This window comes from Aptenodytes patagonicus, chromosome 1, assembly GCF_965638725.1.
Source record: "Aptenodytes patagonicus chromosome 1, bAptPat1.pri.cur, whole genome shotgun sequence".
Classification (NCBI taxonomy): domain Eukaryota; kingdom Metazoa; phylum Chordata; class Aves; order Sphenisciformes; family Spheniscidae; genus Aptenodytes; species Aptenodytes patagonicus.
Window position 1 is genome coordinate 137980760 of NC_134949.1, and position 27593 is coordinate 138008352.

The window sequence follows — 27593 nt, forward strand, 5'->3', positions numbered from 1 at the left end:
CTGCTGCTTCCAGACCTAAGGTCCAGAGCAGGAGGAGAACGCATGTATTCTGCTAGCCTAACTTCTATAAAACAGCCCGTATAGCACTACTATGCACAAACAGAAAAGCTTAGATGTGTTTTTATGAAAAATAAAACTCACTCAAAGAGCCTCATATTCCACTTTAATTCAGGAGTCAAAAAGAAAAGAAATGCAAGGAAAGAAAAGGAGTCAGTCAGGCTTGATTTGTTGCCCACATATAAGCATCTGCCGTGATACAAAATGCCCTCAGGTACCTCTCCTAGTATCCAGCTGCTGGTCCCAAACGCCTTTGATCTCCTATAGGGCCTCACCCACATCTGCCAGCCCCATGCGTAGGTCTTAGAAACCCTACGACCTAAACCAGCAGAAGACAAATGGAGACAAGTGGGGGATGAGTTTCAAAACGTTGCTCCAAGCCAGATTATTAACCTAAGAACATCTCAGGATATCTCAGACCACACTGGATGCCTATGTGAGTAACTGAATCAAATTCAGCAGGCTTAGAGGAATTTACACTTTAAAAATATCTGGTGACATTTTAATAGAGATCCTCACAGAGCTGTGGAAGGAAAAAAGATACAGAGGCTTTCATAATACAATAGCACGTAAAAAGGAAGACATTTAACAAAAAAAAAAAGTATTTCTTTTTGGTTTGAAAGATTCTGTTCAGGGGAAATGAAAAAGGATGTACGACCATGTGTTTTCAGGACTGTCAGAAGCGGTGGTTACATAGTATTCAGCCACTACTGTATTTGCAAAGAACTAAAAAGAGGTAGAATTAATCAGAAATGTAGTGAATAAGATACATAATTGGTAAAAACATCCAATTCTATTTCAACAACACTGCAGCCTTAAAAGCATCAAAGTAGACACCAGACCCACATCTGTCTGAGGTAAAAAAAGGGGGAAAAAAAGTTAGTGGAAGTCTGGCTGACTGCCGCGTAGCCCTCATGAATGCTGTGGCTTCTCCCAGCTTACCATCGTAAGATTAGAATCAAGCCTTAAACTGTATTTCATTGGGTAGTTCACATCAAAAGCTCATAAAGCACATATAAAGCTCATAAGATTTAAATAAGCGAGTTCAATGCATACAGATCTACTAAAGATGTTTAGGAATGCTTCTGCTCAGCAATTCCAACTGCTATGATCAGAGGAAGAATTATATTAAGCCTTCTTTATAAAGTCACCAGCAGTAAGACTCATAGATACGGTATTTCTTTTTAAATCTTCTCCTGAAATTATATTAGTGATTACGGCAACATTCCTCAAGATGACATTAAGACATCACTGATTTTATTCTAGTCTACAGAACATACATGATCAGAATAAGGGATAACATTTTCAAAATCAACTGAAAAACCTCAGGACCCTCCTAGGAGCTTAAATGCTTCAGAAAAAATAAACTATTGTCTCTACCTTTAACACGGGTGAGAAAAAGAGAAAAAAAAAAGCCATCTCCTCAGGCAAGCATTCAGAAAATTGCATAGCGACCTATCTGGGAAATCCTACCAATGTGTGCGATCTGTGCTTTGTGCCTATTTCTCACGGTAACCTTTTATCTGGGAACAAAGCCATGCTTGCTGAAACAGCTCTGCTCGGGTAAAGTAACAGCTTGTCCAATAAGCAACAAAGGACAGTTTAGTTCTCAGTACAAATAGCCCGGCTAACTCTAGATGAGCTTGCTCAAGAAACAGTAAAGAGCAGTAAAGCTTCATTCTCAAATAAAGCTAAACAACCTGGTCACAGCATGCTAACGCAGCCCCAGATAGCATCTGGCTACCCAAGTAAACTTGTTCAGAACGAGCCAGGGTATGTGCCCAGCTCCGGCCTGGCCCGTGTACACAAATCAAAGGTTGTGATGCACAACATCTTCTTAAGGTCATTCGAAGATCTGACTTTTTAAGTTCTCCACATAGGACTGGCCTTAACACCCAGAGAGGTGGTTTCACTTACCTCGACTGCGCCAAATATTTCACTACAAACCAAGCTAGCAGAAGTCCGTAACTCCAGAAGAGAAGAATTACGCTGGAACTAAGCCAAGAGAAAGGGATTTGCTCCTGTAAGGCAGTCACTGTGTACCTCGGTCACATCAAAATGAAGCCAGCTTTGCTCCGGAACAAGGTGTCGGTGTTTGTCTGGATGTACTTCTATTATAACTCAAACTATGACTGCGATAAGCCGGTAAATAAGGGAAAGTAAAGTGATAGTTACTATTAAGTTTAGGAGGTGGTCAGATACTGAAAAGGACTGTGGTACCTTGTCAGTACCCAGAGAGAGAATATAAATTACATATGAAGGGTATGAGAATATATGAGAGAATATGGTAATTGCCACAAATAGGGAATTATGTCACTCTTACCTTATTTTTAAAAACAGATTTAAGCACATTAACAATCAAACAATGAATTTATTTGCAGGATACATTTATCATACACAGAAAACAATACTTATTGTTTGGTTGATTAAATAGAGAAAAAAAGCAAAACAAAACCACAATACATTATTCAAAGTGTTCCATATATTTGTTAGCTGAATTTTGCAAAATGAAGCTTTTTTTCCTTTTTTTTTTAAAAAAACATGATCATGAACAATGCATAGTGGGAACAAAGGGTCTAGAAATCTAACATTCCACAGCTGTGAGTCAGTGTGAAAATAAGGCTATGTAGAGGGAAAAAAACCCACAGCGAATTTCAAAACAATACATATTCCATTGACAGGCTTCAGATAAGATCATCTGAGCATACGAAATCTAAAAGCAAAGTTACGTAAGGAAAAGAGGATTTTAAAATATTAACAAACAACTTGGGAAGGAAGAAACTAGGTTTCTCCAGCGATGGCTTGGAAATAGCCTCCAAACGTTCAAACTAGTATCAAGTGAAGGTCAATTACACCATGCTGCTGCAAAAACCAACCCGAGGTGAACATCTAGAGGTGAGAAATACCCAAGTCCCTTTTACTAAAGAAGCTACAACTACCCATACCACTTACTCAGCACACGGAATGACAAAGTGTAAAAAAGAAAAAAAGAAGTTTGATCGCCAGTCACCGAGTGATTCAGTGAAGGGCTGGAAAACATATCTGCACCCTCTGAAGTGTGAATTACAAGTTCTTTTCACGTTTCACGCCAATGTAAATGGAATGAATGGAATTGCAGCGTCATATCCTGCTCTTTGTTCCTGTCCTTTCACACTGGCTCAGCAGCGTGAAGGTTTCATAAAGCTGCCATAAACTGAGGTTCTTCACTGCCCTTAGTCGCTGCCATCTGCTCTTCACATGATCGTAGTGGATGAGTCCAAGGAACAAGAAGGAGTCGCAGAGCTGCCGTTTCCTGGCAGTCCCTAGTACAATGCTTCCCAAATGCTGCATTAATACAGGATACGTACCCCAGATAACTCAGCCACATCAAATAACTAACCTATATATAGTGTTACATGAAATTCAGGATAAAGAGGCTATAAAATAACTGCTAATAGTGGATCTTACCTGAGTTAGATTCAGCTTCCTTGCTCACAAGGTCACAAGAACAAAGCTGAGGCAAGACTGGTTGTGGGAATTGGTCTGAATGCAGGTGTATAGAATGCATATTTTAGAAGTAACTGTTGTTTTCCAGAGTTTAAATCACAACTTTTAAAAACAATTAAATACAGACTAGGGTACATAAACCTGTACAATCCTTCTTCATCTGTCATAAATTATATCCAGATACAAATTCAGATCTTTCAGATAGAAGACATACAGAATTTATTTTAAAAATTATTTGCTACAGGTCACCCTTTGCCATCGTGTAATATGTACAGGAAACTTGGGAAAACTTGGATTGTTGATGTTCTGAACTGAACAAAAATATATCCTTATTTCAAGAAAGCTGAAACAGCCTGACTGCCATGGGGAGGTCTGTCCTGAAAGCATTATTTCTTCAGTATACTCTACACAGTCTCCCTCATCCCAGTTATCATTCGGAACAGCACAAATAGCAGCATTTAGAGAGTGATGGACTCTAAGGTTGATCTCTTTTAGTCGCCCTGAAAAATCTGTGTTTACCATGCTTGTAGCTGAGGCCTCACAGAAAGCAAGAAACATATTTTAAATATCAGCTGAACAACACTGGTGCAGCTGTGGTTACATTATGTCCATCGCTTGCCTTCTGTTAACAAAGAAGTTAGATCAGTTATGGGAGAAAAACATAGTTGCAATTTTAAAATCCAGAGAAAGCCATGGGATTCACAGAGAGAAAGAAAAAGAGAAAAAAGCCTACACTGCAGAGTGTGGAGGACTGCTGGAAGTTATCCCAAAAAAGCAGCAGTACAGACTGTGGCTGTGTATGTATCTGTTATATGTATGTATACATGTATACACACACACACACACACACACACAAATGTAGAATCATCATCACTGAAAAATATAACTGTCAATACAGTTGGTTGTTTCATTCTAAATAAAAAGGATGAGTTTTTCCACTGTGGCTCATAAATTTGGGCTGACTAGTCTGCAAGTTTGTCTAGACTTTTTCTAGTGAAGTCTCTTCCATTTAACTTGTATGGAAGCAAGCTGGTTTTAATTTCCTAAGTTAGCAAAGAGCGTGTAACTTCCCACATGCTAAGAAGGTAGCCATTTTCATGTCACACCATGCATTATCAGACCATGCCACGGAAGTCTTTGCCGATATAAAAAAAATTCTCATAAAACCCAAATCAGAACAACAACTGATTACAATTATGGAATTCTTCTGGCAATTTTCAAGTAAAAGCTATGTATAACACTTCCCAATGTTAGACATTACTTTTTCCATCTGATACAGATTTAAAATGCATAGTATATACATAAATAGTAGTATCTATCCAATCTTCAAGAGTGTTCGGTTTTACACTCCAGTCAATATGCCCTATAATTATATTGACGGATTCTGTATTAAAGAATACGTTACATTCTGAGGGACTAATGAGAATGAGAAGTAGAAAGATTTCATTTTAAGGAAAGGCTTCCTTTCAATTTTTACAGGAACAGAAATAGAAGAAACATCACAAATACTCCAGAATAAAAATCCAACACACAAACAACATTCTGTGTCCTCTCTTGCTAAACAAACAAACAAAAACCCAGCAAAACCCCTCCCAATAACTGTATGTATGGCACTTGCTTATAAGAATGTAATCCGTATGTTAGGATTATAGGAGAATGAAATGGATCCACTAAGCAACTTCTTCTGCAGAGAGTGGTCCTACCTAACTATCACCTTTGTCCACAGGTAATCTAAGACATGCTGGGTCACCGTTCATACCCGGTTTGCTTAAAGTCTTGACTCAAAGCACCCGTACGTAACTAAATAGACCCTTATTCAGTAGAATTCCAGCACATGGAGAAATGGACCCATGAATTATTTTTAAACGCTTCTAGCGCTGTCTCTCCCATGGAAGATAACCAGGGTCTTTACAGCGTACTAGCGTGTCTGTTTTGCTCAAACCATGACCGATGTCTTCTCCACCCTCTTTTTGATTATGAGGTCCAACACAGACTGAGGTTCTACTTAGCGTAACTGTGGCTTTCAGTGATTGCGTAAAGTCAAATAAACTGGATTTAGTTTCCTTCGACAAAACATCATGTTTTGGTAGCACATTAAATAACCAGGAACAACCTGCCAGCCTCATTATAGCAGATGCAACTTGTGTATGTTAATTCAGAAACTTTGGTTTTTTAAATCTCTTGCCTACATCTCCAGGAGGGGCACTATGCTAAAAGATTGTCCCAAGCAGTTCTAGTCAACATGAATATATAAAGTATCAAACTTGAAATGTTTTTCACAGAGTATTTTTGAAATCACCATAAATGCATTTGTTGTTGCTTTAGATAGTAAGACAGCACGGCAACTCTGATACATAAATAGCAGCCGTTTTGGAAAGTAAATATCCTGTCTTACTAAATTGCACTAAAACCCCTAAGTGCCAATTAATTTTGTGCACTGTAGATCGGACAAGACACAGAGACAGAGGAAAGTGGCACAGAGTCGCTGAAAGGAAGAGCTCGGATTAGTTAGCAGCCACTTAGGTGAGCGAGCAGGCTTCTGGAGCACAGCTTCGGAGCCAGGTTTTGTGCAAGAACCAGGCTGCTCCTGTCGCTCCTGTCCACGGAGAGATGGCAGAGTGGCCCATCAGAACTGCTACCCTGAAACCTCTATACGTTTCCAGAAGTGATGATGAGTTAGACTTTCAGGGTGTCTCCTGAAGAAAGAGAAGCACGCTGCTAGCTTCTGATAGTTTGGTTTTCCTTTCTTGCACTTTGTGTGACTTTTAACAGTCCCCAAAGGGACCGACTCACGCTGGATTGACTGGGAGATTTACTCTCTCTTACCGGGATCTGTGCCAACATGCCTGGGTTGAAAGGATTGAAAATGAGAGGCACGGGCCTGCCACGCCACAGAGGTGAACTTCAAGAGGCACACCCAGCCTGTGACAGCACTGGAGAGGTAAGTAAACTAACACAACAACAAACAAACAAACAAACGTGCTCTCTCATTACTGCTTGAATCAGCTTAAGAAAAGAATACATCTTAAGTACATGTGAAGGCTACTGTGCAAAAATACAGTAACACATCAGTGAGCACATCATAGTTACAAATCCATGCAGTAGCACCAGGAATTGGGCTCAACCCCGCTTTTAAAATTACCTGGGCTTTTACCTCTAGTGCCAAGAGAATCTATGTTAGCTGGTCGTGAATGCTTCAGTACTCCCTGCAGGCCAGTATCTGTGAGCTTAGCTTCCACGTCAGTTCCTGATGGAAAGGCCATTTCTGTAAAGGAACTCTGAGCTGCAGCAGCTCCTATGGGGAATGCTGTACGAGCCAGAAGTTGCAGGGTATTTTTCAGAATTTTCCTATTTCAAATATTTAGGCTTCCAAACTAGAGCATTTTTTTTTTTAAAATATCAGCCTATATCGAGGCAAGGCTCTGACTGAACCTGATTTATATAAACTAGGCAATATATCACAGGAGGACATGACAGTCAATATATAATCCTATTGGGTACAAAATATTACAGACTTAAAGAGCTTCAAAGTATGTGAGACATACTTCAGTCAGCAAGACACTGACTGTTCTTCCACTGTTCATTTAAGAACAAGGATATGGTCTGTATTCATTTCAGAAAGCAAAGCCAAACGTTTAAATAGTTCAATTCACAATCATATTCTTCCTCTAAACAATTCTGACCCAAGACCAGCTTCAGCTAAACATCTTTGTTAGCTATCTTTGAACAGCATGAATCCTAGCAAAGGAAAACAACACTTTGAAAGACAGAAGACCATCAGTGAGCTACTGTACATATTACATGCATAGCATCAGAAGATAGACACCATAAAAACAACAGGTTTCACTTTTAACTGTAAACAGGTATAATACAGTATTATTTTCTGAGTAAAACAACACAAACATTATTTATCACTTAGGAATAATTGTGCACAGCATACTTCAGCACTCATAAACTAAATTTCAGTTATCTTGTAGCTATTGCTGACAAATATTGCCTTTAAAAAGTCTTCAGCTGCGTACGATAACATACAACTGAATGTGTAAGAAACACAGACATGTGGGCTTTGTTATCCTCCCACATGCCTCATTCTTAACAGATGTTGGCACTTCTCATCTACATCCTGAGGACAACATGCTTCCAGTCATTTTAGCCAGCTGAAAAGGAAAGATACTAAGCCATATGGCCTCTCTCTCCTCATTAACACATGGTAAGCATTTACTTAGCTTTTCACCATTTTCAGATCAGACTTTAGGGCTTCTTAGAGCCCAGTTTGGTAGAATACCAGATTGAAAAAAAAAAAGGAGACACTCAAAACTATGCCGACTGAGAAATGATTAGAGCCCACACAGATTTTCTGACAATTATTCAAATTATAGAATAAAACCGAAGTGTTTTTTTCTCCCACTTTACGAACGTTTGAGGCCAAATAATTCCCTTATTTTGAGATCTAAATTAATGAAGTCTTAGGCTTTTTCCTGTGAAACTTTACAATGCAATTTCTCCAAAATTAGTACAGTGCTTAAAGAGTATATAAAAAGGTTCCTACTTCTTTCTATTGGATTTCCCATGACCACAGGCACAACGTTGTACAGTTTTAAATTAAAACAGCAGCCACCAGTGATTGTTCTTTCAGTGTCATTTTAAGGGAATTATTTCAATCCCAGTACTGAACAAGTTTTAAAATGCAATGGATTCATTATTTCTGTGTACTTTCAGAACTGATGGAAGTGTATCCAATGTTCTATCGTGCTGTCACCATCCAAAGTCCCAGTGCAACATTGGCAGCCAAAAGTGCACTACCAGCAAGCAAAATTAAAAAGCCAACAAGCTCTCTGTTTTGTTTTTCTACAATCAGGGAGCTCAGAGTGGCTTCCAGGAATGAATTTAATATCCACTGACCATCCAAAGCAAAGCAGGGTACAGCATTGATAACTGCCAGTGCTCCTGACAGTGAAATTAGGTACCTGGTTGACATTAGTTAAGGTTCATGAATAATATCCAAGAAAATGTAAAAAAAAAATTAATACAAAACATATTTTTTATTTCTAGTGTGCAGAGAGAAACATACGAGGGTTAATTTTTTTAGCTGCCGTTCTGTTTCACAGAAATGATATGAGTACAATGAGTTTCACACCATAACATACCAACTCAGAGAACTGCCTTTAAAGATTCATTTGTTTTTAAGCATACTTAAACAACCTGCACTCTTCAAAACTCAGATGAAAGCAGGAGACAGCAAAACCACACTTAATACTGCCCATCTTCCTCCCTTGCTTTGTGTGGTTTTGGAGGAAGGTTATAGCTCTGACACCATGCCTGAAGTAAGAAGGTATTCTAGACCTATGACCTAAGTATGAAATAATGATTAGGAGTATTTTCCAAAACACTCCCTCGCTGGAGTAAGTAAATGGCTAGAATATAGTTGGAAATCTGGCCTCCCTCTCCTACTTACCTGTTAGCCAGAAAAGTTGAGTGGATTTCTGTACGTGCATGTCAGAATGAGGTAAGGGTAGATAATTTTTATTGCTGGTAAAGGCTTGCTAAGTGTAATACCTACCACCATCCCATAACAGCCGGACAACAAGACATATGACTCAGAAAGCAGCTGGGTCAGCGTGAACCTTGGTGTGTTCCCAGAAAAGGGGAGCTTATGTAGCATCTTTAGTTTTATGGACTACACTGAACTACACCGTTTAATTATTCTATAGCCACGCATAAACATTTCAGTTTCTAAGGCTAAGGGTTCTCAGATTAGCCGTATTCAAGCCTACTAACCTTCATGTATGTGTATATATATCATCTCGTTCATTAATAAGCATGTTTTAACTGAATTGTCATCCTGCTTTTTGAATAGGCTAAGTTTTCTTTTTTGTTGAAGGAAAAAAAACCCCAACCACCATACCCTGTTATTTAGTTAAGTATAATGACTCAAAAATGATAAAACTCTGACATACCAAAACTAGCAATAACATCTCATTTGTCCTGCTGTAAATTCAAGCTTATTTTGACTTTCTCGTCAGAGCTGTTAAGACTCAGCCTCCTCAAGAAAGAGTTAAAAAAAGCACTGACCAAAAATATCCTGCTAAGCACAAGAAAGCGAGAGATTTCATTTTGAGCTTGGCACACGGACAATAATCAATGCAGAGATGGGATAAAGATGTCAAAACTCTACAGAAATGTTTCAGAGCATCCTGCCTAAAATGATATCCAACTGAAATTTTGCTGGGTCACCAAATTCTAAATAGTTCCATTCTTGCCTTGAAAGAACAAACATACTTCAAAGGATACTTGCAAAATGTCTCTATCACCACAGGCAGATCGATGCTTAGAAAGTTTTGTCGTGGTACAAAACTGCTGAGACTTACTGAAATGAAAATATAAAGATACACAAAACATGAACAGTCATTCCAGGATTACAACATTATGAATTTTAGATTATAATTTTGCAGAAAAATCAGGTCTGAAATGACGTTTCTTCAAGCATGAATAACCAATCTAAATATGGTTTTGCTTGGTTTTTGTTTTTAAGAGTGCAGCCATTAAATCTTCCTTAAACATGGTCACTATCATAGTAAAGTCACTCCACAAAATACAGTTAGCATGATTTCAGTAAAAGTAGATCTAAGATACATATTTTCAGAGGCAACTGGACATCTGTAGTCATAAAGACCACATTGTGTAATTTAAGTCCTTTTCAAAGAAAAACATATAAAAAGAGATTATAGTTACCAGACTTTTTCAACATATGCAGTCCGCATGTATACATTCATACTGTGGGTGCACACGTGTACTTTCTCTGAAGACCAGAAAATTCCTCTCTTGCAGTACCTGCAGAAGATCCCCCCGACCTGAGGCTGAGCTCATGGTGTACAGGAGTGGAGCAGATAGGGAGCAGAGTTCTGGACTCACTCTGAGACAGCAAAGGCTAGGAGATGATGCACAGCTGCATTACACATCTTAACACCAGTTAGCCAGGACATAAGTAGCTTCTTTTTCTGTCTTCAGATGATACTGTAAGTGACTCCAAGATGTAACTTAGTGCAACTTAAAAACCTGGGAGGTGGGACTCAGCATCCTTCCTATAAATAGTGACTGGAAAATTGCAGTGTCAAGCACCACATGACCTTGAAACACTTCTTCAGTACTGTAACTTCTTTGAAGGTGTACATGAAGCTTCAGCTGACTGCATGTCAGATGTTTATGAGAGCCTCCTCAAAGAAAACTGAGGTAGCTTGAGACCTCCCAGAGTGCACTCTGTTAGTAGAGGGATGCTCCATCTGGGTTGTCTCATAAAAAGTCTTGACACACTCTTTCAAAGTAAACAGCAGTCTCAGTCTGCCAGCCTCAGGGACCGTTTGAAAGCCTTGGTTCTGTGACAGCTGGAAGAAAGACACCTTTCCTATTAGAAGGCTCCACTGATAGTATAGCGGAGTCTTATCCCCAGAAGGAAGAGGTTTAGGTAAATTAAGGCAGAATTAGAAAATCACCTTAAGAATGAGCTTGCACAGTATCAACAGTAGTCACTCTGGCCCTCAAGAACAACTTTGGACGCGAGTTGAGGCCAGCCACAATGGCCTGAATTTTCCCTACCAACCTGGGAAAAAGTTATAGCCATAAGAAATACCATCTCCACAGAGATATGTGAAAGCAAGAGTTCAAATCCCACTCAATACAAACATCCCTTGAGAAAGGAACAATTTAACCCACCCTTGGAGAAATTTTAAAACCATAGGCTAAGAGAACACTGGGAACCTCACAGCACTAGTACATAACATACTGAAAGTGCTGCTAAGTATATCTTAGTTAAGAGCAAGATCAGTTTTCTTCAGGTTCAATAAACAATTCAAGGACACCGGAACAAAGACAAGGGGAAAGTAGTTCCAAAGGCACGTGAGGCAGAGAACTGGTCCACTCAGTCACATAAACACATTTTCTTTTGTTAATAGAGGCCCTTCTGATGAGTCAGAAGCGATAATTAGTCCAATCAGCAAGCATACCATGGGATGGAGAAATTTGGATAGCAAGGAGTCCCAAAAAAAGAATGGGTTTAGTGTGACAACAAGCAGAGAACTTTCCAATACCAAAACTGCCACAACTGTGCCAAGACAGCTTGAAAATCATGTTCTCTCCTACCTTAGCTTAAGAAAGACCTTTGATTTAGGGGAACTGAGGGAAAATAAGTCTGTTGGATTCCTGAGTGAAGAACATAACAGACAGAAATCCTGGACACCACCCAGCTCAGAAAGTCAGAGGCATCCAAGTCAAGTGATACACAAAGCAAACAACTCATCGAGCTGAAGGCTGGTATCAGGACATCTGATCAGACCTCTTGTTCATGAGCCAAAATAGCAAAATGGCTGAGGCAGCTAGTGTATTCAAAGGTTTCAAAAGACACACACTGCAGTATACTGTAATTTCAAAACTTGACTGCCTCTTGACAAACACCTAATGGCCACTAACAAGTCACCATCCTGAACCTGAAGTTGTGCCTACATTGAGAATGGATCACTAATCTCCTTCCCTCTTTGTTACAACAAACTTGTCTGTTGTCGTCCCTGACAGCCACTAGACATGGGTCTAAACTCCAAACCTTGCTGCTGAAGCAATCTCCAAAACACAAAGAAACTCTTCAGGGAGTTGCTGGACTGAGCTCTAGACACTGTAATATGAGGCAATGAATTTAGTGGCTGTAATGGATCAAACCTAATGGTAGCAGGCAAATCTGTCCTTCAAGGAATAACAGAAGAATTACAGAAATTATGTTCTCCAGGCTTGTCTTCAAAAGACACTGCTGGGAAGAGGTGAACAGCAATGAGGCTGGGTGAGAGAAAACAGTCATTGTTTTCCCACTCTAATTAAGCAATTCTTTGACCTGGAATTAACATTTCTTTTGTTCGCTAATGCTAGATGGTGTTGGCAAATATTGAGAAGAATGCACAATGGACACAATTTTAATTAGAAGTGATTTGGAGACTAGGTTGACCAAAGAGCTTTTCAAAACCTCTTCATGGGGGCAAGGCCATGTATGCTATAGAGGAGAGGGACAGTACAGCATGAGGTATTTCTGTGTGGTCTCCAGAAGAACTCTACATGTAACCCTTTAAATATGGGTTGAAAGCAAAGAAGGATCATCCTCAGCAATAAGGGGAAACAAGCATGGAAATACTAAGAAACCAGACTGTACCAGATAGACTTTCATCAGGGATTATGGCTGTTGTTGCCCAAAAAACTCCCCAAAGCCAGGAGGTGGCTTTTTTTTTTTTTTTAGAAGATTTGGATACAACAGAAGCAGGAGACTGGTCCAGTTTGGGGAAATTATTTTCTAGGTAAGTTCCGTCTTCTTTTCATGAAGGAAGTCTTGCAGTTTTTGATCCCTGATGGGCGATGCAGATACAGTAACATTCAGGGATATGATCTTCCCTCAAGCAGTGTGAATTCCAAATGTGAATGTTAGTCACCAGATTCTTGCCAACCAACAAGGGCCAGAGAAGGAAGCCAAGATTTTGCAATACCAGAAATGACATGAAGGAATAAAAAAACCCATACAAAATAAAGAAGAAACACTGCAAAGTTGCATGGCAATAATGACAGGGCCCTCCATTTCAACCCTACATACCATCTGTCCAACACAGGGAGAGCCTCTAGAGCATAACTGGCCTGCAATAAGAAAAGTCTAAAAGTCTTGAGTAATACCACACGAATTAAACCCACAGTATGAATTTATATTGGATTATATTAGATACTTTTTACAGAGAGAATGCTAATTAAAAGGATTAATCAATGTGTCCATCCTAAACAAAATGCATTCCTAATCATTCCTTCTGTTTTAGTTTTGGCCAAATCTCCAGCACTGTAAGTTCATTTAGGATTATGATTCTTTACAGGTTTTTTTTATACCGGAAACAAGCTATATATAGCATCCATATCAGCAAAAAATATTTTTGCTAGGATGTTTCACTTTAAGGAAACAGAAACATTTTACAGAATTAAGCTGTATAGCCTATTTCTTGTAAGTAGCTAATAAGGATACAAATCTTCAAAAATATTGTATCTGAAAGCTAGCTTCAAATGAAAATATGAAATAATTACTGCTTCTCCATAAATCAGGACTATCGTGACAACAATACAAGCCTAAGTAGAAAATAATGCATAATCTTAGAATGTTTTTCAAACATTACTTTACTTTCTCTAGAAATGTCACTAAAGTCATAGTACACACTAGTGCAACCCCCATATCAGGTTGTGTGTTAAATGTAGCAACACTCTAAAAAGTAATGTGTCCTGCAGGCAGAAAGATCACGCTAAAGAATAAGGCATTTCACTAAAACGTATTCCTATTTCAAGATTCACACAGTAGAGGAAGAAATTATTTTCCTTTCTTAACTGTAAAAAAATGGTTACCACATTCTGATCAGTCACATTTGGAAAAAAAAAATCAAACCTGTTGGCCCCAAGCCAGTATTGTGCAGTGCAAAGTTAAGTCTGAAATATTTAGAAGTCGTTTCATTGGAATGCATGGAACTCTACGATGGTACAGTAGACTACCTGCTGCCCAGGCCAGGATCCTATAATTTTAGCTCTGGTGTTTTTCCAAGGGGAACATAGAGCATAGGTTGCATTTGCAGCAAAGTTTGTAATAAAGTCAAGCTTTTAGCTTTCAAATTAACACATTCAATGTGCAATTCCCAAGGTACAGTAAATCACTTCAGAATTGTGATACACAATTCTGTAAATACACTGTAAATTGTATTTTCACACAGTAACTTCTTAAAGTAGAACTACCTCTTTAGATGCAATAACATTCTTTTCTGACTTCTGAAAGACTGACACGTTTGATTGTTTTGCAGAATTACTGTTCAGTAGGAAACACTGACTAAAACTCCATTGCTCCAACATATTGGAAAAGAGAACAATATCAATTGTTCTAGAGTACCTACAGTTTCTATTGTTAGAGACCAAGAAAGGGAACTTAAAATAATTATCACACTCTATTCTTAAAATTTATTGCTGTATTTGGCATAGATGTCATCAAATATAGAACTGTGTGTTGATATCGCACAGGTGAACGATGTTTTCCTCCTAAATGGCAAGAGGGCAGAAATAACAAGTGAAGAGATCATATTTTGGGCTTAAATGGGGGTATAGTGTAAGCAAGTAGAAATCAATAATTTGTCACAGAGTATCAAAATATAACCAGCACAGAAAGATAAAGACTGACAGATTAACTAAAAATATGTTTATGCAAGAATGCTAATAGATTTACACTACCAGATTTCATCACTGTTTCTAAAGCTCTTTTGTACCTAATTCCAGTGCTTATTCAGAAAAGTACAATGCCTAGCTAAGAAGGTACTTCAAGATGTCTGAAGTAAAACCTCCCCCGGCGAGATACAGCTGTCTGTGAGGAACAGACAGGTTCCTCACAGGAAGGGACAGTAGTTTAACACTTCATACCTTTTTTAAGCCCATCTGAAGCTAATTTTCACCGTGTGACTCAAGCTACTAAGTAGGGATGTTGATGAGTTTGTTCATTCTTTCCATACTTGCTTCAAGAGCAGAATTGCTTTTTACTTGTATAGCTGGCTTAAAGATACAAGCTTGCCTAAAGGAGAGCCATAGTCCATTTCAAAGTAAGGAACTAAACTGTTATATGTTATTTAGTTTAGGGCACTGAAATAAATAAAAAAATAATCAGGAAAAAACTATGTTGTGATTGTACTTGTGGCTCAGTAGTCATGGGAATCTGTCACAGATACTTGGTTATTAGGTGTGATTTAAGCAGTCATGCTAATATTCCAGGCAAGGCGTTAGAGCAAGGTTCCCTAGAGATTTTACAACAGCATTTTGAGAAGTTTACGTGTTAGGAAAATGCCAGTGCCTGGTTCCCATGGCTAACCTGAGTGAGATCTGTTATAGAAATAGCCCTTTCATACTTTTCTGAAAAAACAGCCATCTCATATCACATATGGTTTCTATTACCTTCGTAACTCATTGCACTGTGCACATTTCATTTTAGGCCTGAGTAGTCCATGTCTCTCCACTGGCTGTAACAAGAAATGGATTCTGCATTAAACAAGTTAACTGACAAGCGCTCCAAGACCTTGTTCAAGCAGCCAGGCAAAGTAAACCGTATTAGAAATCTTTTTTATTAAACTGTTTTAATAAATAATACTAACCTGTGTACTGAAGATGCATGGGGTGTCCTACGTACAGCATGTCAATATGGGGTGGATGTTTTACCCTGATTAGCCTTGTTTGGTTCTCTAAAGAAGGAGTCACACAAAAGCTTGGAACAAAGTCCTTCTGGCAGTCCATGTTGGTTTGACAAACTTTGCTGGCCTCAATAACTTTTCGTGCTGGCAGACAGGCATACTGCAAAGGGCATTTAACATTATTATCAAATTTAAAGGTATTTTCCAACGATCAGAATAAAGATCCTTTTTAAAGCAAAGGAAGTGCCTCACTGATATACTACCAGCCCATGAAGAGCTGAAATCTGATTTTTTGGGTTTTTTTGTCAAATCCTGCAGAACCTCTACCTGATACATATTCAACCTGTCATTCCATTTTTGGTGGAACGTGGAAGAGAGGGTTTGCACATGTACCAAAATAAAAGCTAACTATTTTTAAAAACGTACACACACGCACAACAAAAAATCAAGGCATCTAAACATAAGTCAGTGATTTCTAATGAACAGAGCCTGCATCAACATACTGGCAACTTACCTGTTTAAGGAGTTTTACTCTTCATTGACCTAAAACCTCATTTGGCCAAACAAAACCTTATGTTCAGCAAACAAACCAACAAACCTACCGGCTGTGTGGTAGCTAAGAAACCATTCTCAACTAAGATGAACACAGGACTTAATGCAGTGCTGTGTCCCAAGTCCTACCTATAACACTCTTTCACTCTGCAGTCTGAAAGACCAGATCTTTCTTGTTCCCCACAGGCCAAAGAGAGTACAGCAGAAGGGAACAGGAAATTGTTTTTTCCCCTTATGTCTCTCGTAAAAGCTCAGTGATAATTTTCCTTATGTTCTTAAACACAAGCAAGGGAAGTTCTTCATCTACTGTTTGCCTTAGGGGGGAAAAAAAAAAAAAAAAGGATTTTCTTGCTTTTTAGCCTGATAGTTACACTCCCCATAGATGCATGAGTATCAGACACTCTCCATTAACCTCAATACAAGCTCCTTCTATTCTAATAAGGGGGAGAGGGCACACTTTCAAATACTGCTGCATAGCCCTGCAAAGACTATTTAAAATAATTGTTCAAAAACGCACAGCCAGTCTAAGGACACTTGAAGGTCACAGGTTTCTGGATGCTTTTATTTCTTCTCTGTTCCTAAGTAGCAGCTATGGGCTTAAGAATGTCAAAGCTCAGTGGGGTAGTGATTTATCAAGTCTTGCTGAACTTCAGGACGTTACCAGCCACTGTCATATTTCAAATGAACTGCTGGTCTGTGCTCAACTCTTAGTGGTTAAATACCACAAAAACACCCTGGAGTGGGAAGTTTACCATCGCAGAAACTGTAAACATCGCAGATGTAGGAACAGACTTATTTCCATTTCTTCAGGTATTTATCGCTAGAGGTCAGAACAATAACAAACTGGTATGTGTAGAAAAGTTTACACAGTTGCTACTTGTGCTCTTTTTCTTGTAGAGAGAACTGTTAGAAATATTACATCACTGTCAACATGGATCACGTATTTTAACAAACATTTCTGTATTTTGAAGAGAGTAAGTCAAAAACCTACTGAGAAACTTTATATGTTTCCACACGTTACAAGAAAATCAACATGGTGAAAAAGGAATCAAATAGAGGCCCTGATCTGGAGAAACTGGGCAATCTCTAGGACCTTCTCTTGCATGTGTTTAGTTTAACCTAGTGAACAGCACTGCTGGCTTCAGACAAAATAACTGAACAGATAGTCCAGTGCTTTGCCTGTAGTGCTCAGTACCTTTAAAGACTGAAGCACCAAAATAAGCAATTTCACCTTGTTCTCAAAAGTTGTTTTTTCTCACCAGTATTCTCATCCAGTGGTGAAAATGGGGGAGGTGTCTTTCTGCCTAAAGGAATGAGGGGTATAAGATCTTTTCTGGTTCATGGGAAAAATCATAACTAATACTTTGGTTTTTTAAGCTGTAAATGGGGAGAATAACATACACATACACCTTTATTACAAACTGTAGGTATTCTTAAGCACTTGAGTATGCTGCATAAACGTTGGTAAATATTACTAATTTAATTTAAATAATTTCAGATTTACCAAACAGAATTAGCAGTTTAAGTAACTTACCAGGTGGCTGTTCAAGTTATTGCTGTAGGAAAAGCAAATGTCTGTGAGGCTGTTGTTACTACAACATTCAACTGTGCCATCGAGTCTTCTATAGACTAAAGAACATAGGCAGAGTAAATGATCAGTATTATAGCAACTTCCTGAAAAGAAATTAGTCTATGAATAAAGTAAAACAATCATTCTGTAGCCTTCAAGAATTATAGTAATTCACAGAGCCTAGCTGTTGTTCAGTCACAACTAAAAATAAGCTTCACCCCTTTAACAACGTCACCTGATTTCAATCACGTCACATATTGATTTTTTCATCTTAATAGATCTCCTTGAGATACTGGGGATCTACCACTGCAATGTTCTGAGCATTACGAGTTACAAAATATTATCCGTTGCCCCCAACTTGTATTAAGGTTTGGCATAGAAATTAGTTACCTGCTACTGTACTGATTTCCCTGGCTGACTATGCAAATGACCAAGACGCAAAACGTCCTCTTTAAAATGTGAAAGCCTTTACAAGATTCAGGTTTTGAAAGCTTTCCAAGCCTTGAAGGTTGCAGCAGTGAATAAATGATGTTTTAAACCGTGACTTAAATACTCTGGTACACAATCTTTGCATGGATATTCTTTAAATTAATTAAACCTAACTTAATCTACAACAACAGCTTTTAAAAAACCACAAAAGAATAGTCACTGTAAGAATCTGTGTCACAGCAACACTGCAGTACCTTCCTTAGGTAGATCAAGCCTGCGATACTGGTTGCTGATTTATCACTGCATAACCTGCAGTCCACTACCATGGAACTTTATGCCTGGGGCTTACAGGTGCAAGCACTGTACCGTACAATCCTTTTTTCAAGTACCCTGAGGCTAAGCAACCACATATATTTTTGAATAGTGAACAACCATGAAATTAGTTTCCTTATAAAGTATATTGAAAACACTTTTTTTTTTTTTTTTTAATTTCAAGAAGGTCCTTGGGGCATTGCTTTCTGTCTAGCTTCATACTCAAATACTTTATTCTCCATTTGTTTTATGGTCAAGTAGATAGGGTCCATTTGCTAGATACATTTTTATTGATATTCTGTATTTATCTCAAGTTGTGAACTGTCAAGATTTTGACAAATGACAGCTGCTAGAGACTGAATAGAGTTCATTTAATTTCAGAGGAATATTTCTCACTGCTGGAGGCTTATGGCTCCAAAAATGCAGACAGACTGGTCTGATTAGAATGCAGCAGTGGGACAATGGGCTGCTAACACAACACAGCAACCAAGCTTGGAAGCAATATTGAGTCTCTAGTATTAAGTCTCTAGTATTTCAATCTAAATAGGACTGGTTCAGTTGTAGAATATGCAGTTTTATTATCCATGACTCTGAAATTGCATTTCAGAGAACAGCAGAATCTGAGCCTATATACCTATAGCATCTAAGAATTGGTTCGTACTTGCCATCCCTGCCCAGCTGAACGCATGTGCCGAAGTTGCTCTGCTCTTCAGAGGGATAATCCAAACTGTTAGGTCTCTCAAAGCAGGATCTTACACATATTCCACTAGTTTCCAGTTTAAATATTTCTCTTAGTTTCAGCTGTAAGATTACTTTCCTCACATACTAAAAAAAATAATTACCTTTCAGTCTCACAAGAGAACTATAATGCAACAAAAAACATGGATAATTGAACTCCCTGACCTCCTGTTTACTTCCAGTATGACGGAAAGATGCAGTGACAATTTTAAAGCTCTGAATAGCATCATATAGGTTTTGCTCAGTGGCAGACCCTTACCTCTGGAATTCAGTCTCCATGGATGCCTGCATGAAACAAACTCTAGAGAGCTTTAGGGCATAGAATCACGGAATCATTTAGGTTGGAAAAGACCTTTAAGATCATCGAGTCCAACCATTAATCTAGCACTGCCGAGTCCACCACTAAACCATGTCCCTAAGCACCTCATCTACATGTCTTTCAAATACCTCCAGGGATGGGGACTCAACCACTTCCCTGGGCAGCCTGTTCCAATGCTTGACAACCCTTCCGGTGAAGAAATTTTTCCTAATATCCAACCTAAACCTCCCCTGGCACCACTTGAGGCCATTTCCTCTTGTCCTATCACTAGTTACTTGGGAGAAGAGACCGACACCCACCTCGCTACAACCTCCTTGCAGGTAGTTGTAGAGAGCGATGAGGTCTCCCCTCAGCCTCCTTTTCTCCAGGCTAAACAACCCCAGTGCCCTCAGCCGCTCCTCATAAGACTTGTTCTCCAGACCCCTCACCAGCCTCGTTGCCCTTCTCTGGACACGCTCCAGCACCTCAATGTCTTTCTTGTAGTGAGGGGCCCAAAACTGAACACAGTATTCAAGGTGCGGCCTCACCAGGGCCGAGTACAGGGGCACGATCACTTCCCTACTCCTGCTGGCCACAGTGTTTCTGATACAGGCCAGGATGCCATTGGCCTTCTTGGCCGCCTGGGCACACTGCCAGCTCATGTTCAGCCGGCTGTCAACCAGCACCCCCAGGTCCTTTTCTGACAGGCAGCTTTCCAGCCACTCTTCCCCAAGCCTGTAGCGTTGCCTGGGGTTGTTGTGACCCAAGTGCAGGACCCGGCACTTAACCTTGTTGAATGTCATACAATTGGCCTCGACCCATTGATCCAGCGTGTCCAGATTCCTCTGTAGAACCTTCCTACCATCAAGCAGATCAACACTCCCGCCCAACTTGGTGTCATCTGCAAACTGACTGAGGGTGCACTCGATCCCCTTGTCCAGATCGTGGATAAAGATATTAAACAGAACTGGCCCCAATACTGAGCCCTGGAGAACACCCCTTGTGACTGGCCACCAACTGGAGTTAACTCCGTTCACCACCACCCTTTGGGCCCGGCCATCCAGCCAGTTTTTAACCCAGGGAAGAGTACACCCTTCCAAGCCATGAGCAGCCAGTTTCTCCAGGAGAATGCTGTGGGAAACAGTGGCAAAGGCTTTACTAAAGTCTAGGTAGACAAAACCTACAGCCTTTCCCTCATCTACTAAGTGGGTCACCTTGTCATAGAAGGAGATCAGCTTAGTCAAGCAGGACCTGCCTTCCATAAATCCATGCTGACGGGGCCTCATCCCTTGCTTGTCCTGTACGTGCCATGTGGTGGCACTCAAGATGATCTCCTCCATAACCTTCCCTGGCACTGAGGTCAGGCTGACAGGCCTGTAGTTCCCTGGATCCTCCCTCCCACCCTTCTTGTAGGTGGGCGTCACATTTGCTAACTTCCAGTCAAGTGGGACCTCCCTGGTTAGCCAGGACTGCTGATAAATGATGGAAAGTGGCTTGGTGAGCACTTCTGCCAGCTCCCTCAGTACCCTTGGGGGGATCCCACCCAGCCTCATAGACTTGTGTGTGCCTAAGTGGTGTAGCAGGTCGCTAACCATTTCCCCTTGGGTTATGGGGGCTTCATTCTGCTCCCCATCCCTGTCTTCCAGCTCGGGGGCTGGGTACCCCGAGAACAACTGGTCTTACTATTAAAGACTGAGGCAAAGAAGGCATTAAGTACCTCAGCCTTTTCCTCAGCCTTTGTCACTATGTTTCCCCCGCATCCAATAAAGGATGGAGATTCTCCTTAGCCCTCCTTTTGTTCCTAATGTATTTATAGAAACATTTTTTATTGTCTTTTACAGCAGTAGCCAGATTAAGCTCTAGTTGGGCTTTGGCCCTTCTAATTTTCTCCCTGCATAACCTCACGACATCCTTGTAGTCCTCCTGAGTTGCCTGCCCCTTCTTCCAAAGGTCATAAACTCTCCTTTTGTTCCTGAGTTCCAGCCAAAGCTCTCTGATCAGCCAGGCTGGTCGTCTTCCCCACAGGCTCGTCTTTTGGCACATGGGGACGGCCTGCTCCTGCGCCTTTAAGATTTCTTCTTGAAGAACATCCAGCCTTCCTGGACTCCTTTGCCCTTCGGCACTGCCTCCCAAGGGACTCTGTCAACCAGCATCCTGAACAGGCCAAAGTCTGCCCTCCGGAAGTCCAAGGTAGCAGTTCTGCTCACCCCCCTCCTTACTTCTCCAAGAATCAAAAACTCTACCATTGTGATCGCTATGCCCAAGACGGCCTCCAACCGTCACATCACCCACCAGTCCTCCTCTGTTCACAAACAACAGGTCCAGCCTTCCCTAGTTGGCTCACTCACCAGCTGTGTCAGGAAGTTATCTATCTTCCACACACTCCACGAACCTCCTAGACTGTTTCCTCTCTGCTGTATTGTATTTCCAGCAGACATCTGGCAAGTTGAAGTCCCCCACGAGAACAAGGGCTAGCGATTGTGAGACTTCTCCCAGCTCCTTACAGAATATTTCATTTGCCTCTTCATCCTGGTTGGGTGGCCTATAACAGACTCTCACCATGATATCTGCCTTGTTGGCCTTCTCCCTGATTCTTACACATAAACACTCAACCCTATCACCACCATCATCAAGCTCTAGACAATCAAAACACTCCCTAACATACAGGGCTACCCCACCGCCTCTCCTTCCTTGCCTATCCCTTCTGAAGAGTTTATAGCCATCCATTGCAACAATCCAGTTGTGCGAGTCATCCCACCATGTTTCCACGATGGCAACTATATCATAGTTTTCCTGCTGCACAATGGCTTCCAGCTCCTCCTGTTTGTTGCTCATGCTGCGTGTAGACGCACTTCAGTTGGGCTATTGATCCCACCACCTTTTTGAGAGGAGAAGCCCTAGTTCCTATGTGACCATTCTTAGCCGATTCTGTGGTTTCTAACACATCTATAACCCTTGCCTCTTTGCTGCTGCATGGATCTCCATCCCCTACCTCCACTGAGATGGCAGACCGAAGGACCTTGCTAGCACACCCATCCCTCAAACATTGGCATGCCGCCCCCAGGCTTATCTAGGGAGCCTGGTTTTATCCCTTTCCCCTTTTGGCGGGTAAACTGCCACACCACACCCTTGCTGATGGGCCACACCCTGTTTGCCCACCCTGTTCGCAGCACTCCTGGTCGCTAACACTCCCTAATGGCTTCTTTTATAGGTGGAGGGGGGCTTGGCCGCCGTTGCTCCTGGCCCTGCCCAGGTCTTGTCAGCCACTGTTGCAGGAGCTGCGGGCTCCTGGTGGCTCTCTCGGCTCCCCCTGAGGTTCCCCCGGTTCGGGAACCCCCCTGTGTACTGCGCTAGGGCACTCTGGAGCTGCTCGCCTCGGTGACAGACACAAGACATTCAGCCAATTTAACTTGACTGTTCTTTTTTGTTCTACTTAATTTTTGTTTATTGTTCTAGTTTAGTTCAGTTCACATTTTTTTGTTTCTCAGGGGTAAGCCATTACAGCAACAAGCACTCTAATGTATAAATGGAAACAGAAGGAAACAGACTGACTTCTAGAAGCAATATGTGCAATCCAGACAAAACTGAGTTTACGGGCAATGACATTGTGAGGTTGAAGAAGCAAATGAAACATAAAACCTGAACAGTGGGACACATCAGAAGAAGTGGCCATAATAAAGCACATCATTGGGTTAAGCCATACAATTTGTAATGTCATGCTGATCAAAGCAGGAAGGTAACATGTGGAATTTACATCTGCAAAAGATCAGTGAGTTGATCCATATAACTGAACTAAAAATGGACTAGATCATTGTATTACTGCTAATAACCAAGTTATGCAATATCCCAAAGAGGCAAATTTCATTATTCAGATCATACAGGATATTTGTATAGGATGACTGGAAGACCAGGGAAATTCTTCTACCTTCTATCTACCTCTTCCTCACTTTCTAGATTTCACAAAAATGAATGGCATATTGGTCACTGCTTAAGACAAGACAGCAGACTCGACTTATGAGAAATTTGTCGCCACCAACAAATCCTAAATCCAAAATAATCTTTAAGACATGATAAAAATACAATACAAAATAATGAAGAGAGCACCTAAAGTCATACCTCTGGCTGGAAAGCTTAATTGCTGTAGGGTGGCTGCACTTACACAGTAGCCAACCTGTGACTTCTCCGAAATGTCTCCCAGACAGGAATTCCAGTCTTCCACACTATAAACTGGGCAGTCTTGTAGGTTAGTGACAAGGTCTCCCACAAAAAGACCTCTTGGTCCATTGGCAGGAGAATCCTGAGAAGAAACAGTGAAGTCAGTCATGTTATTATAGTTAAAACTACAAGGATTTGTTTACAGTTCTGCGGAGTAGCCATGAAATCTTTAGGTTAAGTTGCTGTTTCCAGAGAAACAGAAAATCTCAGGCTCCACTAGAACTGATTATTTCAACTTATGATAGAGCATTACAAAAACAACTTCCTGTACAAAGAATAACTTATTTATTGCAAGGAAAAAGAAAAGAAAAGGGCAAGTCTCCAAGTGTTCCAGGGGACCTCTTCAAATTTGAGTAATTATTTTCATACAAGTTAATATGTTGTGGCTTCTCCTACCATTTTAAGTTCAAGAAGCTTAAATTAATACCCTGAATCTTTCAACAAAGCAGGGTGTACCTATACTTTCAAAGGTATAAAGCATAATAAATGTCACTCTCCTCCTGAGTTATATCAGTTCACTTTTAGATCCAAGAAAGACTGAATCCTTTCAGCTCTGCTGTTGAACTGTGCTGTATTTGATTAAGTCAGAAAAAAATTAGTCCTTTCCAGAAACTCAGCAGTCTATCTCTACTTTGCTTCCAGCTGACCAAACAAGCAAGGAAATCAGCTCAAAATAATCTTTAACATTAAAATCAGATAGCAATAACTAGAGTGATAACGCAGTTTCCAGTAGATTTACTTGGTGCCAATGTTGAAAAGAAGTTAAAAAAATCCCCAGACATAAGCCTGCAAACTCATCTCAAATGTCTAAACAGTTTTATAGTACGCTGAATAGTCTATAATTATTCATGCCATGTTCCTTCATTTACTAATACTAAAAAACATGAGACTGAGAAGGAAACTTTAAGCAGACAAAAAGTGCAATGTATTACATTCTGCAGTGTGCTGCACTGACCAAATTTGACTGTGATAATAAGAGACACAGGTACATTTCAGGTCACAAAGCATATAATATGAAAACAGTAAAGATCTTTTCTTACCTCTGCGACCTCGGTAACAAGTGCCCCAACACCCGTGTAATAGAAAGGGAAAAGAATGGCTGGCAGCAGAAACAAAACCATGAAACTTGCAACACCAAGAACAAAATTATGCCACACTCCTACAAAGGAGGAAAAAATCATGTTTCTAAATAAACACTAATCACAAAAAGGTGTTTCTGAAATGCAAGATTCTACAGTTACCTTCTAATTAACTTTCCTGAAATAATTACTGTAAGAATGGATGAAAAGTTAATTTGTGAACATAGGCATGAAAGAAGAATATGTATATTACTTTACAAACTTGAGTTTCTATGACGTCACTTTGTAGGGGAGTTTTAGAGAAGCCTCTGAACCCCTGAGAATTACTCTATCAGAAAAGACAGGGAAGTGGTAAGTCCATTTTTAAGGTGTCATTCTACCATATCGGTATTTCATCACATAACATTACTTTTCTAAGTATGTAGTGGGCAGCGTATCCAGAAGAAAAACAGGGCTTCTGAATCAATTATTAAATTACAGTTTCTATGTACAGAGTTGTCATCAATCATAAATATTAAAAAACTAGTGTAATGAAATGTATTACATGTCACCTTCTACCACAATAAACTGTTGAATTTAAGAATCTCAATAAATGGGCTTATATGTGAATAAATACTGTTTGTCCTAGTCAGCAAGATGTCTGAAATTTAATTGCAATTCAGTACTTTTCATTGTATCAATGAAAATAATTACATGTATACATGCCAAACAAGTTTATAAAATTATTTGAAAAAAGGCTTCTTTTACAAGAAAATCTGGACCTAAAACCACATCAAGAAACTAAGTTACGCAATCAGCATTTCCTGACACATTATTTTGGACAACATATTTGCAACTGCAATCTTTATAGTATGCTGTTCACCACAGGAAGAAATGAATCGCTATTATAAGACACACTTGGCTTCCTTCAACATTCAGTACCATACAAATTTTCTCATTTAATTTGTGTTCTTGGACAAACATTTTGTATGACCTATGCAGGAAAACTTTTCAATGTTGAAGACTCCTGATTTTCTTCTTACAGTGCTTTATCTTGTTAAGAGGGGTTTGATTTAGTTCTATATTTACAGTGCAGTTACAGGGCAGGAACTGAAGTAAATATGTTTAAAAACATATTAAACCTTTCTTGCAGTGCATATAACACAGGAATCATAACATGGCAGACTCTTATTTCCCATGACTATCTCTACATGTCACCTGGTCTTCTTTACATTTCTAATGCTGCAGAAATGAGAGACATTTTTGAGTACTTTAACTAAGGGTTTGTTGCCATTTCCACTAGTAGATGCTTCTTAAAGTGATTTCTCTTTCTATACTTTTTAATCATACCTCATTGAAAGGTGATCAGATAGATGAAAAGTTTCAGCATTCAGTTCTCTTTATCTCACACAGGTACATATACGCATGCATACACACACACAAGTGCAACAAAAACAAAAGTATTAAGTAAATATTTTAACTTTATTGTTTTAACCTTTTTATCTTAAAAATATTTTTTTTTTCAGCTTAACAGCTTAACAAAGGATAAAAGTCTAAGACAGAAACAAAATTCCTTTGTAACAGTGTGGCTGCTAGAGAGAGTAAACTGGAAAAAAACCCTTAAAATAATAAAAAAGAGGTGATGGAACTGCTAGAGGGTGACAAGGAATGCTTTCAAACAGCTAGAAAAACATGGGCCTTAATACCATAATCTATACAGTTTGCTGTGTGGAATACAGCAGAAAAGTCTAAAGTAGAAAGGCTTCAAATTCATGCCAGGTGATCCATAAAAAAATAAACAGGCCAAAAATGAGAATACCTGTAAAGGCACACTGCTGAGTATACCATCAATTTCATCTTGCTCAAACAGCCTCATCCTTGGATACCTAATTCCTTATACTTAACAAAGGACACTTTACACAACCCTTAAAACACCTTAAAATAATGTTTTAAAAATCCTTAACTCCTTTTTCTGTTAAAGACAGGACAAAACGTATTAAAAAGGATCTCAAAAAATAATACAAATATTTGAACTAATTATAAGAAAGTGCTGCACAGAAGCACTTTTCATCTACTAGGCATGGAATTAACGCTAAAAACACCACACGTCTTACAAGAACGCTCATTCACTATTCTTGAACTCATGATGCCATCTGCTGTACAACAAATATAGTCTTTAATCTCCAGAGTATAGGTGGACTACAAAAGGAATATTCGGTGTTGTTCTCTACTCTAGCTCTTTTACCTAGCTGCTATACAAAAATCTGAAAGCATGTCTCTGTAAACTCAGAACTTCAGAACACTGAGAATAGGTTCATTCAACTGCTCTGACAATTAAGAAAAACTGAGTCAAGTTTACTGAACATCACATTTTATCACTATCAGACATCCTAGTTCTGAAACATACCTATCATTAGCTGTAAAAAAATGCATATATTTGTTATACCTAGCTGATAACAAGCCATTGATGCTAACCAGTCTTGCAATATGCTTGTTCCTACCTTGTGTACCCCTATTTCAGGTTTCCCAATAAAACCTGAAAAATTATTATAGGTGTTTGCTTGTCATCAAAGACATGCAAGCAATTATTTTCTATTACAGCTTATAATCTTATTTTTCTAGATGATTTCTCAGGAATGTATGTAAGCAACCCATTTTGAAAA

The 27593-nt window shown here is 39.6% G+C and overlaps 1 protein-coding gene across 2 annotated transcripts in view; it reads right to left on the reverse strand.

Moving 5' to 3' along the window:
* Positions 1-2416: 2416 nt before the first annotated feature.
* MBTPS2 (membrane bound transcription factor peptidase, site 2) overlaps positions 2417-27593 on the reverse strand; it is a 40732-nt gene continuing 15555 nt past the window's right edge. The window contains exons 6-11 of one of the 2 annotated variants that reach the window (XM_076356300.1): positions 24913-25031; positions 23774-23954; positions 17845-17939; positions 15723-15918; positions 9835-9910; positions 2417-8510 (exon numbers count right to left, since the gene is read on the reverse strand). In XM_076356300.1, the coding sequence (XP_076212415.1) occupies positions 8288-8510; positions 9835-9910; positions 15723-15918; positions 17845-17939; positions 23774-23954; positions 24913-25031 (890 nt within the window). In that variant the 3' untranslated portion in view covers positions 2417-8287. Of the gene's footprint in view, positions 8511-9834; positions 9911-15525; positions 15591-15722; positions 15919-17844; positions 17940-23773; positions 23955-24912; positions 25032-27593 lie in introns of those variants that run through there. The other variant, XM_076356309.1, reaches the window with a different exon arrangement.